Raw genomic sequence first — 16,298 nt, forward strand, 5'->3', positions numbered from 1 at the left:
GAAGAACTTCCTTTATTAGGTATTGTTAAAATAAGCCTGTGAAGTAAGTATGCTTACTGTTTGTAACAAAGTGAAAGAGGGAACTGAAACCATGAACAAGAAACAGACCACAAAATTGACAAGGCAAATATGAGAAAGAATCAGAACTTCCAAAATGAAAATATACACGATTAATTTATTTTGATGTGTGATCCTGGGAATTGAACCCAGGCACATTCTACCTCCGAGCTCTACCCCCAGCCCTTTTGTTTTGTTTTGAAACAAGGTCTCATTAGATTATTGAGACTTCCATTATATTTCTGAGGCTGTCCTCAAACCTGTGATCCTCTTTATCTCAGCCTTCCAAGTATTAGACAGGCATGTGCCATCATACCCGGTACATTAATCTTGAAAGTTGGTAGAGAACTAATGGAATACCTAGAAAGGAATATTAGGTTGACAGAAGACTTCTGCTGAGGGAAATGAGTGTTATCTTAAATTCATGTACTTAATTAAACCATCTTTTGAGATCAAGAGCTAAATAAAAGTAAAAGAAGAAAAACAGAAAAAGAATCCAGTCAACCAAAATCCAGAAAATTTTCCATTAATAGATTCTTACCAAGGGAAAAGATATACTTAGGAAGAAGCTTATTATATCAGAAGGGAGCTCTGAGATGAAATAAGGAATCTGAGCAAGGAAATGGTTAACACAGTGTCTAAACAAGCAAAGCAACAGTAATATTAAAAAATGTTTTATTATATGGTATTAAAAATACTAGAAGAAAGAGATGGAAGAGGCATATAATTACCTAAGTTTAAGAAACATGGACTGAAATAACCATTTGACATTTTAAAGTATCTCCAGTCTTTTTCCTGATAACTACCATTTATTGAGCAACTTTGTGCTGGATATTCTCCTAGGCACTTTTCTGTGCATTATTCTCATGGAAGCTCTACAGAGTTGGTATGATCTATTCTCATTTTACAGGTGAGGAATCTGAAGGATTATGTGGCTAGCTCAGTGTTGCACTACCCTTAAGTGGTAGAGTCAGAATTCGAACCTGTGCCCATCTGAATCTGAAGCCTATGCTTTTTTTTTAAAACCGCGTCATGCTACTTTCCTGTCAGTAGTGTGTATAATCTTAGCATGTAAAGTATGCATTTCTTCTCTTTACATGTCAGGAATATGAATGTTTGGGTTTCTGCTGCACATGAAAATGCTAATCTGTTAAGGTAGTTGTGCATTTGACTGCAAATCTTCAGTGTTATCTCTGATGAAGGCCTGTCTTTCTCCTTTGATTTGAACTGTTTGCCTCTAATACCCGCTATACCAACAGTCTTCACTTTTCTTCTAGGGCTGTGTGCAAGAAGTTTGGGCTGCATGTGAGCCGAATGATGCTAGCCTTCTTGGTGCTCAGCACTGGCATGTTCTGCTCATCATCCGGTAAGTAGGGCAGGTGAGGGGATGGCAGTTTCCCTCGTTCACAGTTGCATTGAAAGGAAGCACTTGCCCAGGTGTGGGTTATATTTGTGTAACAAGTCAGTAATTTGCGGAACACTGTTATCTGCATATCTTTTCTTCCCCTAAATATTATCTTGATTGATCTTTACAGTGATCCTGTGCTGCAAGTAAGAGAATTATTTTCTCATTTTTGCGGGGGGAGGATACTGAAACTTGGTGAAATAAGTTACTAAAAGTCAAAATTCATAAGTGGTAGGACTGATAGTCTTACCAGTGTGCCTTCTTTTACATTCTTGTGTCAACCACCTACTTCCTTTTTTGGTTGTTAGGAGAAGGAAAATGATTTTAAGAAAGTTCTTTGTGCCTAAAAATTCTGTTCTTGATGATTCTGTTTTCTGCCCATTATTTGAGATTCACTGTATAGAGGTGTACATCCTCTGTTGGGATTTTTTTTTTCTTCACAGTAACCTTCTAGAAATTTAGAATAAAACCATAATCTAGAATGAGTGGCTTCTAAACTGTGATGCCATTGAACATGTGTGTTCTGTGGGCTGAGCCCAGGAGGCCTGACAAAAAGGAAGTTTGTTCTTAGTTTTTCAGAAAAATTAAGTTGCTAGATATAATTGTCTCAATTTTAGTTTATGCTTGTGTTCCAGAATCTAGGACTCATAACAGATATACACAGAATATAGTATCTGACATAAAATTATGTTTACTTTTCCACTGAATAATTAATATTGATGTTCTAGCTGGGCCTAGTGATACAAACCTGTAATCCCAGTACATGGGAGGCAGAGACAGGAGGATTGCAGGTTCTAGGTCAGCCTCTGCTACTTAGACCCTCAGCAACTTAGTAAGACCCTTTTTCAAAATAATAAAGGACTAGGGATATAAATCAGAGGTAGATTGCCCCTGGATTCAATTATCCCCCCCCCCCCAAATTAATATTCTGCAGAGATTTTAGGGCTCTACTCAGAATAACTTTGAGATCTGCTATTCCATGGGACACATTTACATTGTCTATACTTTATCCCCAGAACTAGCAGAGACCTGATACCTCTGTTCTGTTGTCTTCTACCCTGGCATCTGGAATTGATAGCTTTGGATGGCATCAGTATAATTAAGGATTTATCTATAAAGGTGTACCTCACTTTCTTTTTAGTTATTTTGCTACTCTAAAAATTTATTTGTATGTGTGGAACATTCCCAGGAGTATCTTTAATTTTTTAGTGTCAGTTGAGGCACAGATGGATTGAAGGCATCCTTTGATATAGAACTTCTGAACCCTTTGCTGAGTTTCTTAAGTGTCACTGCCTATTCATTCTACTTTCTGTTAAGAATCAACTGATTTTTCTTCCATAGTACTAAAGGAATCAGGTCTTTTGCAGCAGGAGAGGCAGATATGAAATTCTTTTTTCCAGAATTGAGGATTGAACCCAGGGCCTCACACATGCTAGGCAAGCACTCTACCACTGAGCCAACACCCCTTCCCCTCCGTTCTTAAAAATCTCAGAGTATTGCTAAATTGCCCCAGGATGGCCTCAAACTTGCCATTCTCTTACCTCAGCCTCCTGAGTAGCTAGGGTTACAAGTGTGTGCCACCACACCTGGCCAGATCTATATTTTTGTTCAGAGTCATTAGAAATACTCTGCAGAGGCTCTGACTATGCCCAGTCTCCTGCTATGTGTAACAAAGTAAAGGTAGATATAAATATCAGTAAGGGGTTATCCAAAGGCCAGACTGTGTGTCAGTGGATGCAGGATACAACACAGTATTGCCATCCAACTCTGGCCCTTGAGAAGATGTCCTTGAATTCCTATAGGGTACAGACTAGGAACTATTGCAGACTTAGAAGACCATCAGAAGATAAGCTTCTTCAGAAATAAATGTTCTGCAGTGGCTCTAAGTCTTCTAAGCATATTCCTTGCCTGGAAATATAACCTGGGGTTATTCCTAGGAACACTGTAATTGGATACGTTTTAGATTTGAGGACAGGCCGGCAGAGGAATGACATAGTTAGTATTGTATAATTGGGGTCATGTTTGGTACCTAAACAATGAGAAAATAAGATAATCATAGAACTTTGTTGGGTGTGTTTTTTTTTTCAAATAGTAGTGTCCTTTTACTGTCTGTTTCTAATATAGCATTGCCTAGAATATACTACAGGTTATTGACATTGTGCAGTGTAGGTAAATGTTTAATAGTTGATAACTAACCTCAGGCTCTTGTCCTCCTCCCTCTTTCCATCTCTTTACTCTTACAGCATTCCTTCCGAGTAGCTTCTGTATGTACACAACGTTGATAGCCATGACTGGATGGTATATGGACAAAACTCCCATTGCTGTACTGGGCGTAGCTGCTGGGGCTATCTTAGGCTGGCCATTCAGTGCAGCTCTTGGGTAAGAAACTAATGTAGTTCCTCTCCATTATCACTGGGCATATGGTAAATATTATAGTCATATTAGCCCCATATTGTCTAGGTAGCTCCTAAAGTCATAGGAATCAATTGGGCCTACAAAGATTTTAGGAAACAAAAGCATATTTCATTTATTTATTTATTTATTTATTTATTTATTTATTTATTTATTTATTTATTTATTTTGCAGTACTGGGGATGAGCCCTCTGAGCTACACCCCAGCCCTATTTTTTATTTTGAAACAGGGTCTCCCTGAGTTGCAAAGGGCCTAAGTAGCTGAGACAGTCCACGAACTGCGATCCTCCTGTCTCAGCCTCCCAAATGCTGGGATTACAAGCATTTCTTCATACTTATTATTATGATCAATTCTAATAAGAATTTTGGCTGTTTGTTTACAAAGTTTATAAAGGCTGCTAAACCCTTTATAAACTTTGTTGCTAAACCTTGTAACAACTCTGTAAGAGAATTGCATTTATTAGGGTCTTATAAATGAGAAAATACAAGGTGTTTTTTTTGGGGGGGGGGTACCGGGAATGGAACCTAGGGGCATTGTACCTCTGAGCTATACCTCCACCTCTCTATTTTTTAGTCTTTTTTATTTTTTTTTTAAACAGGATCCCACTGAGTTGCGAAGGGCCTTGCTAAGTAGCTGAGGCTGTCTGCGAACCACCAAACTCTGGTCTCCGCCTCCCAAATGCTGGGATTACAAGCGTGCACCACCACACCCAGCTACTACAAAGCTTTTTGTTTGATTTTATATGATACTGGGGATTGAACCCAGGTGAGTTCTACCTCTGAGCTCTACCTCAGCCCTTTTTATTTTTATTTGAAACAAGGTCTGCTAAGTTGCAGACAATCTCACTAAATTGCAGACTGGTCTTAAACTTGTGATCCTTCTGTCTCAGCCTACCAAGTAATGGAATTATAGGTGTGTGCTACCACACTTGGCTGACTCCAGGAGTTTGAGTAATTTGCTGTTAAGGTTATGCTTGGCCGGGCATGGTGGCGCATGCTTGTAATCCCCATGCTTGGGAGGCGGAGACTGGAGGATTGCGCAGGTTTGAAGCCAGCTGCGCTGGCCTAAGAGACCCTGCTTCCAAATAAAAAGTATAAAATAGGTCTGGGAGTGTTTCCCGGAGGTAGAGGGGCTTCCAGGAACCCCAGTACCACACACACACACAAAGGTTATGCTTGCTAGCCGGGCATGGTGTCGCACACTTGTAATCCCAGCATTTGGGAGGCTGAGACAGGAGGAGCATGGTTTGCAGACAGACTCAACTACTTAGTGATGTCCTTTGCAATGCAGTGAGACCCTGTTTCAAAATAAAGAATAAAAATTAGGGATGGGGGTGTAGCTGGGAACTAGAATGCTCCTGGGTTCCACCCCCAGTACCACAAAAAGGAAAGAAAGAAAGAGAGAAAGAGAGAAAGAAAGAAAGAAAGAGAGAAAGAAAGAAAGAAAGAAAGAAAGAAAGAAAAAGCTGCTGATTGTGGTAGCATACACCTTTAATCTCAGTACTTGGGAGACTAAGTCAGGATCAGGATTTAAAGCAAGGCCTTCAGCAATTTACTGAGACGCTGTTTCAAACTACAAAATAAAGTAGGGTTGGGGATGTAGCTCAGAGGTAGAATACCCCTGGATATAATCCCCAGCACCCCCTCCACACACATGCTTATGTTTGCTTTTTAATTAATTACTTAATTAATTTATTTATTTATTTTGTGGTACTAGGGGTGGAACCCAGAGGCTTTTCTATCTCTGGGCTATACTCCCAGACCTATTTTATATTTTATTTGGAAACAGGGTCTCACTAAGTTGCTGAGAGCCTCACTAAGTAGCTGAGGCTGGCTTCGAAACTGCGCGATCCTTCTGTCTCAGCCTCCCAAGTGCGGGGATTACAAGCGTGCGCCACCATGCCCGGCTTGCTTTTTAATTTAGCAAGACCTTATTTCATAGTAAAAAATAAAATAGGGCTGGGAGTATAACTCAGGGTACAGTGTTCCTGGGTTCAATCCCTAGTATCAACCAAACAAATAAAAAGTAACAAAGAAGCCGGGCATGGTGGCGCATGCTTGTAATCCCTGTGCTTGGGAGGCGGAGACAGGAGGATCGCGCAGGTTCGAAGCCAGCCTTTCTGGCTTAAAAGACCCTGTTTCCAAATAAAAATATAAAATAGGTCTGGGAGTGTAGCCCAGAGGTAGAAGGATTTCCAGGAACCCCAGTACCAAGCGGGGGGGGGGGGGGAGGACACCAATGAGAAGATTGCATTTGCTTTTCAATCTAGGCCTTTTGACTCTACAGTATTTTTTCCCCAGGGTGCACTGCCCTGTGCTATACATTTTCCCAGTCATCCAGACTTAAAATCTGAGTTTGTAGCTGGACATGATGGCTAATGCTTATAATTCCAGATTTTGGGAAGCTGAGACAGGAGGATCACAGGTTTGCAGTCAGCCTTAGCAACTTGGCAAGGCTCAACAACTTTGAGACCCTGTTTCTTTTTTCCTTTTTTTTTCTTTTCTTTTTTTGGTACTGAGGATTGAACTCAGAGGCTTTCTACCTCCAAGCTACATCTCCAGACCTATTTTTTTTTTTTTTTTTTTTTTTTTACTTTGAAACAGGGTTTCACTAAGTAATGGAGAGATATAGATATATACACACACACACATAGTCTCTCTCTCAGAGTATTTTAATTTGATATTAAAGTTTTTATAGAATTATTACTTTTTTATACTTTTATTGGTACAACATAATTATACATCATAATGAAATTTTTTTTGTGTGTGGGTTTGGGGATTGAACCCAGAGACATTTGACCTCCAAGCTACACCCCCTGCCCAATTTTTTATTCTTTATTTTGAAACAGGGTCTCACAGCCGGGCGTGGTGGCCCACGCTTGTAATCCCTGCGCTTGGGAGGCTGAGACAGGAGGATCGCATAGGTTCAAAGCCAGCCTCAGCTACTTAGTGAGGGTCTCAGGAACTTAGTGAGACCTTGTTTCCAAAATAAAATATAAATGGGTCTGGGAGTATAGCCCGGAGGTAGAAAGCCTCTGGGTTCCACCCCCAGTACCACCAAAAAAAAAAAAAAAAAAGAAAAAAAAGAGAAACAGGGTCTCACTGAGTTGCAGAGGGCCTCACTAAGTAGCTGAGGCTGTCCGCGAACCACGATCCTCTGGTCTCAGCCTCCCAAATGCTGGGATTACAAGTGTGTGCCACCACGCTTGGCATCATAATGAAGCTTAAAGTGATACAAACATGCGTGCATACATCACTTGAAGTATTTCCTTACAGATGCTTCCCACCCTCCACCCTCCCCATCCATGTTAGCCAGATTCACAGTTTAGCCTGTATGGGCACAACCTTATTTGTCTGCGTCCCTTTCTCAGTCCTCATTTTTCTCCTTCCTGCCTCCCTCCTCCATTTCCCTTCCACTACTCTACTGTTTTCTCTCCTAATTTGACTGAGGTCTCTTTTGCTCCCTATGTTTGTTTCAGTTTCCACTTATGAGAGAAAATGTCCCCTTGACTTTCTGAGGCTGGATGATCTCACTTAGTGTAATATTCTAGTTCCATCCATTTTTCTGAAAGTGACATAATTTTGTTCTTCTTTATGGCTGTGTAAAATTCTCGTATGTACCACATTATTTCTTTCTTATTAAAAAAAGTATAAAAGGCTCAGGGTATAGCTAGGTACTTAGCTGGCATGCATAAGGCTCAGGGTTTAATTGTCAGAACTGAAAAACAAAACAAGTCAGACATGGTAGTGCACACTTGTAATCTCAGTATTTGGGAGGCTGAAACAGGATTGCAGGTTCAAGACCAACCTCAGCAACTTAGTGAGTCCCTGTTTCAAAGTAAAAGTAAAAAATAAAAAAATCAGGCTGGGGGTGTAGCTCAGAGATAGAATGTCCCTGGGTTTAATCCCTAGTACCACAAAACAAACAAACAAAAAAATTAAAGAAAAAACCCACCTCAGATTGTATGAGAGGGCCTCACTAAGTAGCTGAGGCTGGCTGTGAACCGTGATCCTCCTGCCTCGGCCTCCCAAGTTCTGGTATTACAAGCGTGTGCCACCACACCCAGCTAGCTGCACAGTATTTTAAGTGAACTTCCCATTTTGAATCTAATTCCTGTAAATCAACTTTCCATACTCAGTTATTTTCTGAAAATACATATGTGGTCATATGGCTCCCCTCTTTGAACTCCTTAGCGGCTTCCTCACTGCTCCATGTTGAGTGTTAGTCAACTGGATGGTTGGCCAGGTCTAGCTGACCTGTTCCTGTACAGTCTGAGAAGTAAGAATAGCAGTGCACTTTTAAAGGGCTGTGGAAAAACAACTCACATGTACAGAAGAATGTTCAACATAGAACATAGGCCCACGAAGGCTTAAAATAAGTATGTCACCGGGTGCAGTGATGCCAGTCTGTAATCCCAGTACTTGCAAGGCTGATAAAGGAGGATCATAGACAGGTTTAAAACCAGTGCACAGTAACTTAGACCCTCCTGTCTCAGCCTCCCAAGTACTGGGATTGCAAGTGTGCACCACCATAACTGGTTGAGATCAGTATTTATTTGGCAGGGTAGCTGCAGGATAATAGGGCATGTTTACTTATACCTAATACATATTAATATCTATTACACATAAATATATAAAAATGGAATTCCAGAAGTTAGTTGCCGCCGTCTTCTTCTTCTTCTCCTTCTCCTTCTTCTTCTTCTTCTTCTTCTTCTTCTTCTTCTTCTTCTTCTTCTTCTTCTTCTTCTTCTTCTTCTTCTTCTTCTTCTTCCCCTCCTCCTCCTCCTCCTCCTCCTCCTCCTCCTCCTCCTCCTCCTCCTCCTCCTCCTCCTCCTCCTTCTTCTTCTTCTTCTTCTTCTTCTTCTTCTTCTTCTTTTATTTATTTATTTTTTGGTGGTACTGGAGTTCCTGGAAACCCTTCTACCTCCGGACTACACTCCCAGACCTATTTTTTTTAATATTCTTATTTGGAAACAGGGTCTCTTAAGCCAGAGTGGCTGGCTTCAAACCTGCACGATCCTCTTGTCTTCACCTCCCAAGCGTGGGTATTACAAGCGTGTGCCACCACGCCTGGCTTATTCTTCATTTTAAAACAAGGTCTCACTGAGTTGCAAAAGGCCTCACTAAGTAGTAGCCGAGGCTGTCTGTAAACTGTGATCCTCCTGTCTCAGCCTCCCAAATGCTGGGATTACAAGCATACACCACCACATCTGGTTTTTGAGATCAGTTTATTTTTAAGAAGGCAGCCTCAGCCAGGCGTGGTGGTGCACACTTATAATCCCAGAATTTGGGAGGCTAAAACAGGAGGATCGTGGTTCATGGCCAGCCTCACTAATTAGTGAGGCCCTTTGCAACTCAGTGAGACCCTGTTTCAAAATAAGGAATAGAAAATAGGGCTGGTGGTGTCGCTTGGGGGTAGAAAGCCCCTGGGTTCCATCCTTAGTACCGCAGTAAAAAAGAAAGAAGGCATCCTCTCACATACCGCTTATCACCGGTAGAAACATTTTTGCTCAACTCAGCATAAATATATGAGACTATGACCTGTTAAGTATTTTACTTAACTTCCCGCTGTCTGTTTCTGTTACATAGTTTACCTATTGCCTTTGACTTGCTGGTCTTGAAACACAAGTGGAGGAGTTTCTTTCATTGGACACTAGTGGCCCTTATTCTCTTTCTGGTAAGTTTCTTTTTTTCTTATTTTGTTCTCATGTTGTAATGGAATTGACTTCTGATGTGGGAAGAGAACATTAGGGGTTCATTTAGTTGTTGTTGTTGTTGTTGTTGTTGTTGTTGTTGTTGTTGTTTTGTAGTACTGGGGATGGAATCCAGGGGCCTTCTACCTCCAGGCTACACTCCCAGACCTATTTTATATTTTATTTGGAAACAGAGTCTTACTAAGTTGCTGAGAGCCTCACTAAGTAGTTGAGGCTGGCTTTGAACCTGTGGAATCCTCCTGTCTCAGCCTCCCAAGTACTGGGATTACAAGCATGCGCCACCACGCCTGGCTTTCATTTAGTTTTTAATTCTCAGGTTTCTCTATTAGCATTTGATGGTGTCCCCAGGCCAAAGTTCTGCCATTGCTGTGTGCTTTCTGCTCCTAGGTGCCTGTGGTGGTCATTGACAGCTGCTACTACGGGAAGTTGGTGATCACACCACTCAACATCGTTTTGTATAATGTCTTCACTTCTCATGGACCTGATCTTTATGGTAAGGTTATATGAAAGCTGGGAAAGAGTTAGAAAATGGGTTAATCTACCTGAGTTTCAGATTTTTAACTCAGTCATCTCATTCCACCAAACTTATCGTTTCTTTTCTGGTGATCTCCTTTCCTATATAAAAATGGAATTACATTTAGCTAGTCATGGTAGCTCATACCTATAATATCAGCTACTTGGGAGGCTGAGGCAGGAGAATTGTGATGTCAAGGCTAGCCTGAGCAATTTAGTGAAACTGCCTCAAAAAAGAATTAATTTGAATATAGACAGTGATTACCCTGTGACATTTGATTCCACTCGATGTTTCTCCTTGATTAATATGATATTCAGATACTAGCTCACTGTTTTTACTCTCTGTTATTCCCAGTTTCGGATAGGAATTTTGAGGGCTATTTGATATACCATGGCTTTTGATGGTCTTTCTTTCTTTCTTTTCAGTGCTGGGGGTTGAACCCAGGTTTTCGTGCATGCTAAGCAAGTACTCTGTCACTGAGCTAAACTCCCAGCCTTCTTTTTTTAAAAAAAAATTAAGTTGTTTTTTCTTTGATTAAAAATCCAATGATAGCCAGGCATGGTGGCACACGCTTGTAATCCCAGTACTTGGGAGGCTGAGGCAAGCCAGCCCCAGCTACTGAGACCTTCTGCAACTTAGTGAGACCCTGTTTCTAAGTAGAGAATAAGGCTGGGTGTGGTGGCATACACTTGTAATCCCAGTACTTGGGAGGTTGAGACAGGAGGATCTGGGTTTGAGGCTAGCCTCAGCTACTTAGTGAGGCCTTCTGTAACTTGAGTGTGACCCTATTTCAAAATAAAGAATAAAAAATCGGGCTGGGGTTTCAGCTTGGAGGTAGAACATATCTGGGTTCAATCCCCAGCACCACACACACACACAAAATAAAATATCAGGCTGGGGTGTAGCTTGGAGGTAGAAAGCCCCTGGGTTCAATCCCCAGCAACACACACACACACACACACACACACACACACACACACCCCAATATAATAACAAAAAGAAAAACATATTTCTGTCATTGCCATGTAGCTAGTGTTAACACTTAGGAATATATGCCTCCAGACATTTTTATACTTATGCATACTTGAGTTGTCCTTTTGCACATTTTTATCACTTCAATATTAGATTTTAGGGGAGAAAGTTTGGACAATATGTAGGCAACATATAGTAAACCAGGATGGGACAGCAAGATACGGTAGGCAGCATGGTCAGTGTCGGGTTAAGAGAAAGAACCTGAAAGCCTTTAGTCCCGAGGCCTTGCACCTCTGCCCTTCCCTCCTGCCTTTCCCTCCACCAGTCGTTTAACCCCTGACGGTATTTGAGTTACAGAGAAACGAGCCAGAGATAAGCTTTCGGATCAGCCAGCCAGGGCAATAAATGTTTTATGAAAGAAATACTTTTCATTAATAGTTTCTTCTACTTTGCTATTTTAAGGATTCTTTTAGAACATTTCATATACATGAGTGTCTTGGCTCTCTACGAAGCAGGTCAGCATTATCCCTCTCTCTGCTTCCTGGAAATTGAAGCCTTGCTGCTGGCCACGTCCACCATTTGCCTGAGCCACATTGACCGTAGAACCAATAGACTGTGTGGGGAGCTTTAACCTAAGAATACATTCAAGTGAGATTTCTTCGAGCTTCAGGGAATTGGGGCAATACTGTCATTTTAGAATACAAGTAATAGGTTATAATAAGCAGTGCTCTATTTGGTGAATTGGATTCATAAACCCCATGGTTAGAGAATAATGGAAGAACTTTAAAAGATTCTTTTTGGCTGGGCGTGGTGGCACATGCTTGTAATCCCAGCATTCAGGAGGCTGAGACAGGAGGTTCGCAGTTCGCAGACAGCCTCACCTACTTAGTGAGGCCCTCTGCAACTCAGCGAGACCCGGTTTCAAAATAAAGAATCAAAAATAGGGTTGGGGGTATAGCTCAGAGGTCAAATGCCCCTGGGTTCCATCCCCAGACCTAAAAAAAAAAAAAAAAAAAAGATTTTTTTGGTCCAAGATCCCCAAGGATATGAGAAGAAGCCCTGATTTTAAGCTTTTGCCTCTAGATGTCTCCCTTAAGCTAGGGAAAGCTCGCATGTTTTCTCTTCTTGATTGTCCCTTGTCTTTGTTTACTTGTAAAATTTTGACCCTGTAAAATTCAATAGAAGATTTTAGACCTTGCATGATGAAATTGATTTACATGTACCTTATAGGACCATATCTATTCTGTATAAATTAATACACTGAGTTAGTTTGTGTTAATTTTGAAAAATTGGCTTCTCATTATCATAAAAAGTTATTAAATATTTACATTCTGACTACTTATTTATTCATTTATTATTTATTTTTATGGTACTGGGGATTGAACACAGGAGTGTTCTACTCTGAGCTACTCCCAAGCTCTTTTTTTTTTTTTTGTGGGTCTGGGGATGGAACCCAGGGACATTCGACCTCCGAGCTATACCCCCTGTCCTATTTTTTATTCTTTATTTTGAAACCAGGTCTCACTGAGTTGCGGAGGGCCTCACTAAGTAGCTGAGGCTGTCTGCGAACCACAATCCTCTGGTCTCAGCCTCCCGAATGCTGGGATTACAAGCATGTGCCACCATGCCCAGCCTCCCCAGCTCTTTTATTTATGTTTTTAACATAAATAAAAACAGGGTCTTGCTAAGTTGCTGAGAGTCTTAGTAAACTGTGGAGGCTGGTCTCGAACCTGTGATCCTCCTGTCTCAGCCTCTCAAATACTGGGATTACAGACATGCTCTACTACATCTATCTCTGACTGCTTATTTATAAAACCTTTTTTGAAAATATATAAAGCTGAAGCTAGGCATGGTGGTGCACACTTGTAATCCTAGTAATTTGGAGGCTGAAACAGGATGATCACAAGTTCGCATCCAGCCTCAGCTACTTATTGAGGCTGCAACTTAGTGAGACCTGGTTTGAAAAATAAAAATTAAAAAATAGGACTATAGATGTAGTTCAGAAATAGAATGCCCCTGAGTTCAATCCTCAGTAACACACACACCCACACATACAGAGAGAGAGAGAGGAAGAAAGAAAGGAAGGATATGAAGCTGGACACGGTGGAGTCAGGTATGGTAGCACACACTTGTAATCCTACTACTTGGGAGGCTGAGACAGGAGGATAGTAGGTGTGAGACCAGCCGTAGCAACTTAGTGAGACTCTCAGTAACCTAGTGAGATCTTGTTTCAAAATAAAAAGATATTAAAAGGGGCTCAGCAATAGAATGCCCCCAGGTTCAATCCCAAGTACCACAAAAAAGGGAAAATATATGAAAGTGACATTTTTATAGCCCTCTAGATTAATGAGATTTATAAATCTAGAAATAATAAGGCTGATAGGAAAAGTGGGAAATAAAGAAATTCTGACTTGTAAAAAAGTATTTGATGGTTGTCAGTGAAATAGTATGTCTTCTGTCAGCTGTTTCTCTTTCACATTACTTACACTTTTTTTTTTTTTTTTTTTTTGCAGTACTGGGCTGGAACCCCAGGGGCATTCTACCTCCAGCCCTATTTTTTATTCTATATTTTATTTTTATTTTTTATTTTTGGTGGTACTGGGGTTCCTGGAAGCCTTTCTACCACCGGGCTACACTCCCAGACCTATTTTATATTTTTTAAATTTGGAAACAGGGTCTCTTAAGCCAGTGAGGCTGGCTCCGAACCAGCGCGATCCTCCTGTCTCCGCCTCCCATGCGCGGGGATTACAAGCGTGCACCACTACATCTGGCTTATTCTATATTTTAAAGCAGAGTCTCATTGAGTTTCAAAAGGCCTCACTAAATAGTAGCTGAGGCTATCTGTGACCTTCAATCCTTCTGTCTCAGCCTTCCAAATGCTGGGATTACAAGCGTGCACTTCCACACATTTAACACTGTTTCACATTAGGTATTTTATGAGTTTCCTGCTCCCACTGACTCATTAACTATTGTAGACAGCACAGACTGTTATCTGAAAAATAAAAATGCATTGTGCCACTAGTTTTTTTATTTTTATTTTTATTTTTTGGTGGTACTAGGGGTGGAACCCAGAGGCTTTCTACCTCCGGGCTATACACCCAGACCTATTTTATATTTTATTTGAAAATAGGATCTCACTAAGTAGCCGAGGCTGGCTTCGAACCCGTGCGATCCTCCTGTCTCAGCCTCCCAAGCGCAGGGATTACAAGCGTGCGCCACCACGCCCGGCTTGTGCCACTAGTTTTATATACATAGTTTAGTGCTGTTTCTCATATTTAAGAATACAAAAATCCTTTGCATACTTTTTGAATGAGTAGACTGCCAAGAAACATTAAATAAATTGCCTTGAACACTTTTTCTCATGTCCTCATAGAACTGGCTGCCTCAGGCTGCAGGCACACATCATTACAGTACAGCATATTGTGTGCTGCTGTGGGAAGACAGGGAATCGTAGAAGCAAGCACCTTTGACAATATCATGAAAGATGTGGTTCTAGCCATGCGTAGTGGTGCACACTTGTCATCCCAGTACTTGGGAGGCTGAGACAGGAAGATCACAGGTTTTCACCAGCCTCAGCAAGCAATTTAGTGAAGTCCTCCGCAACTTAGTGAACCTGTTTCAAAATAAAATAGGGCTGACTGTGTAGCTCAGAGGTGGAATGCCCCAGAGTTCAACCCTCAGTACCAAAAAAAGAATGAAAAAGGAAAAGAAAAGATGGACTGGCATTTTTCATTTTGTAGCAGTAGAAGGTAAGGCCCCACTTGCCTCTCATGGGCCTTGAGAGCTGGCTGCCAGTCAGAACTGCTCTAGAGCTTCGTACCTTTGTTAGCCATTTCTTTTTTCTTTTCTTTTTCTTTCCTTTTTTTTTTTTTTTTTTTTTTTTTGCATGTCTGGGGATGGAACCCAGGGGCATTCAACCTCTGAGCTACACCTCCTGCCCTATTTTTTATTATTTTGAAACTAGGTCTCACTGAGTTGTGGAGGGCTCGCTAAGTAGCTGAGGCTGTCCGCGAACCGCGATCCTCCAGTCTCAGCCTTCCGAATGCTGGGATTACAAGCGTGCGTCACCACACCCGGCTTTGTTAACCATTGCTGTGGAACCATTTTTGGCTCTTCCCTCTTGGTGGTGCAAATTTGACATATATGAGGATGACTTACTCTAATTGAGTTCCTACATTTCTGTAAAATGACAGGCCTGTAAAAAGGTTCCCCTTCATTCAGTCTGTGGAGCAGTAAACATTGTTCCTTCTCCCTTTCGCTTCTTTCAAAGCTCCCTTCTTATTTGAATGAAACGGACTAAGACACTTTCCATACGGGGAGATCAGGAGTGACTCCCTGCAGACCTGCTGCCAGCCTGCTTCCATCCATACGGGGAGATCAGGAGTGACTCCCTGCAGACCTGCTGCCAGCCTGCTTCCACGGTGTCTCCACCAGCTCAGTGCTCAGCTTGTCATTCTCAAGGGTTTTGCTTTTTTTTTTCTTCTGTGTTGTTTCACTTTGATGTTTTCTGAGCACCAGCTTTGAGTAACTCCTTGGAAAGAAGTAAAAGTTTATACCCTTTTCTTTCCTAAGACAGATGTCTCCTCAGTAGGGGAGGACACTCTCTAGTTAGCAGAATTCACGCTTTTTGTCCTTGTTTGCCCTTGTTTACAAGACTGTCGTCACTCACGCTTTCTTCACTCCTGGCTTATCCCCCAGTTTTTGCTCCATCCTTCAGGGAAATGACAGTCTGTTAGGAAATGTTCGCAGCCTAGCTGAGAATTTGATTTGTGAACTCGCAGCACATAAATAATTGAGTTTACCAACTTAAAAATTTTGATTGTGCATCTCAGAGTAGGGTATACCTAGGTTAAAAGACAGCTCAAACAAGTTATGGTAATTATGGTAGAGACAAACACTTGCTAGGGAGCTCTCCTGGAAAAAAAAAAAAACTGTATGTGCAAATATCAAAGAGACGAGAGACTTTTTTTCCCTTGATGTTCAGCATGATGTGAATGATGCTCCCTCTCTGGCCACTCTGTTGTTTTTTTCCCCCCCACAGGCTCAGATCTCTAGAATCATGCTAAGAAAAGAAGTGAGTTGGAGGTTGATAGCATGCCTCCAATGTGCTGGTCAGGAGAGGATTGTGTGAAAGCTCACCTCTCCAGAAGCTGAGTCCTAAAATACTCAGTTTAGGAAATACATGATTAAATATTAATAAAAATCCATAGAGAACATATGTTTT

General features: G+C 41.3%; 1 protein-coding gene across 4 annotated transcripts in view; it reads left to right on the top strand.

Moving 5' to 3' along the window:
- The window catches only part of ALG9 (ALG9 alpha-1,2-mannosyltransferase), a gene marked incomplete at both ends in the record, with an annotated part of 94,099 nt that overhangs the window by 12,734 nt on the left and 65,067 nt on the right, over positions 1-16,298 (top strand). For 3 of the 4 annotated variants that reach the window (XM_080718070.1, XM_080718069.1, XM_080718071.1), the window contains 4 exons: positions 1,335-1,423; positions 3,706-3,841; positions 9,464-9,551; positions 9,976-10,081. In XM_080718070.1, coding sequence (XP_080574196.1) covers positions 1,335-1,423; positions 3,706-3,841; positions 9,464-9,551; positions 9,976-10,081 — 419 coding nt within the window. Of the gene's footprint in view, positions 1-1,334; positions 1,424-3,705; positions 3,842-9,463; positions 9,552-9,975; positions 10,082-16,298 lie in introns of those variants that run through there. The other variant, XM_080718072.1, reaches the window with a different exon arrangement.

The sequence above is a fragment of the Muscardinus avellanarius genome (genome assembly GCF_963383645.1).
Source record: "Muscardinus avellanarius genome assembly, chromosome: 1".
Taxonomy (NCBI): Eukaryota; Metazoa; Chordata; class Mammalia; order Rodentia; family Gliridae; genus Muscardinus; species Muscardinus avellanarius.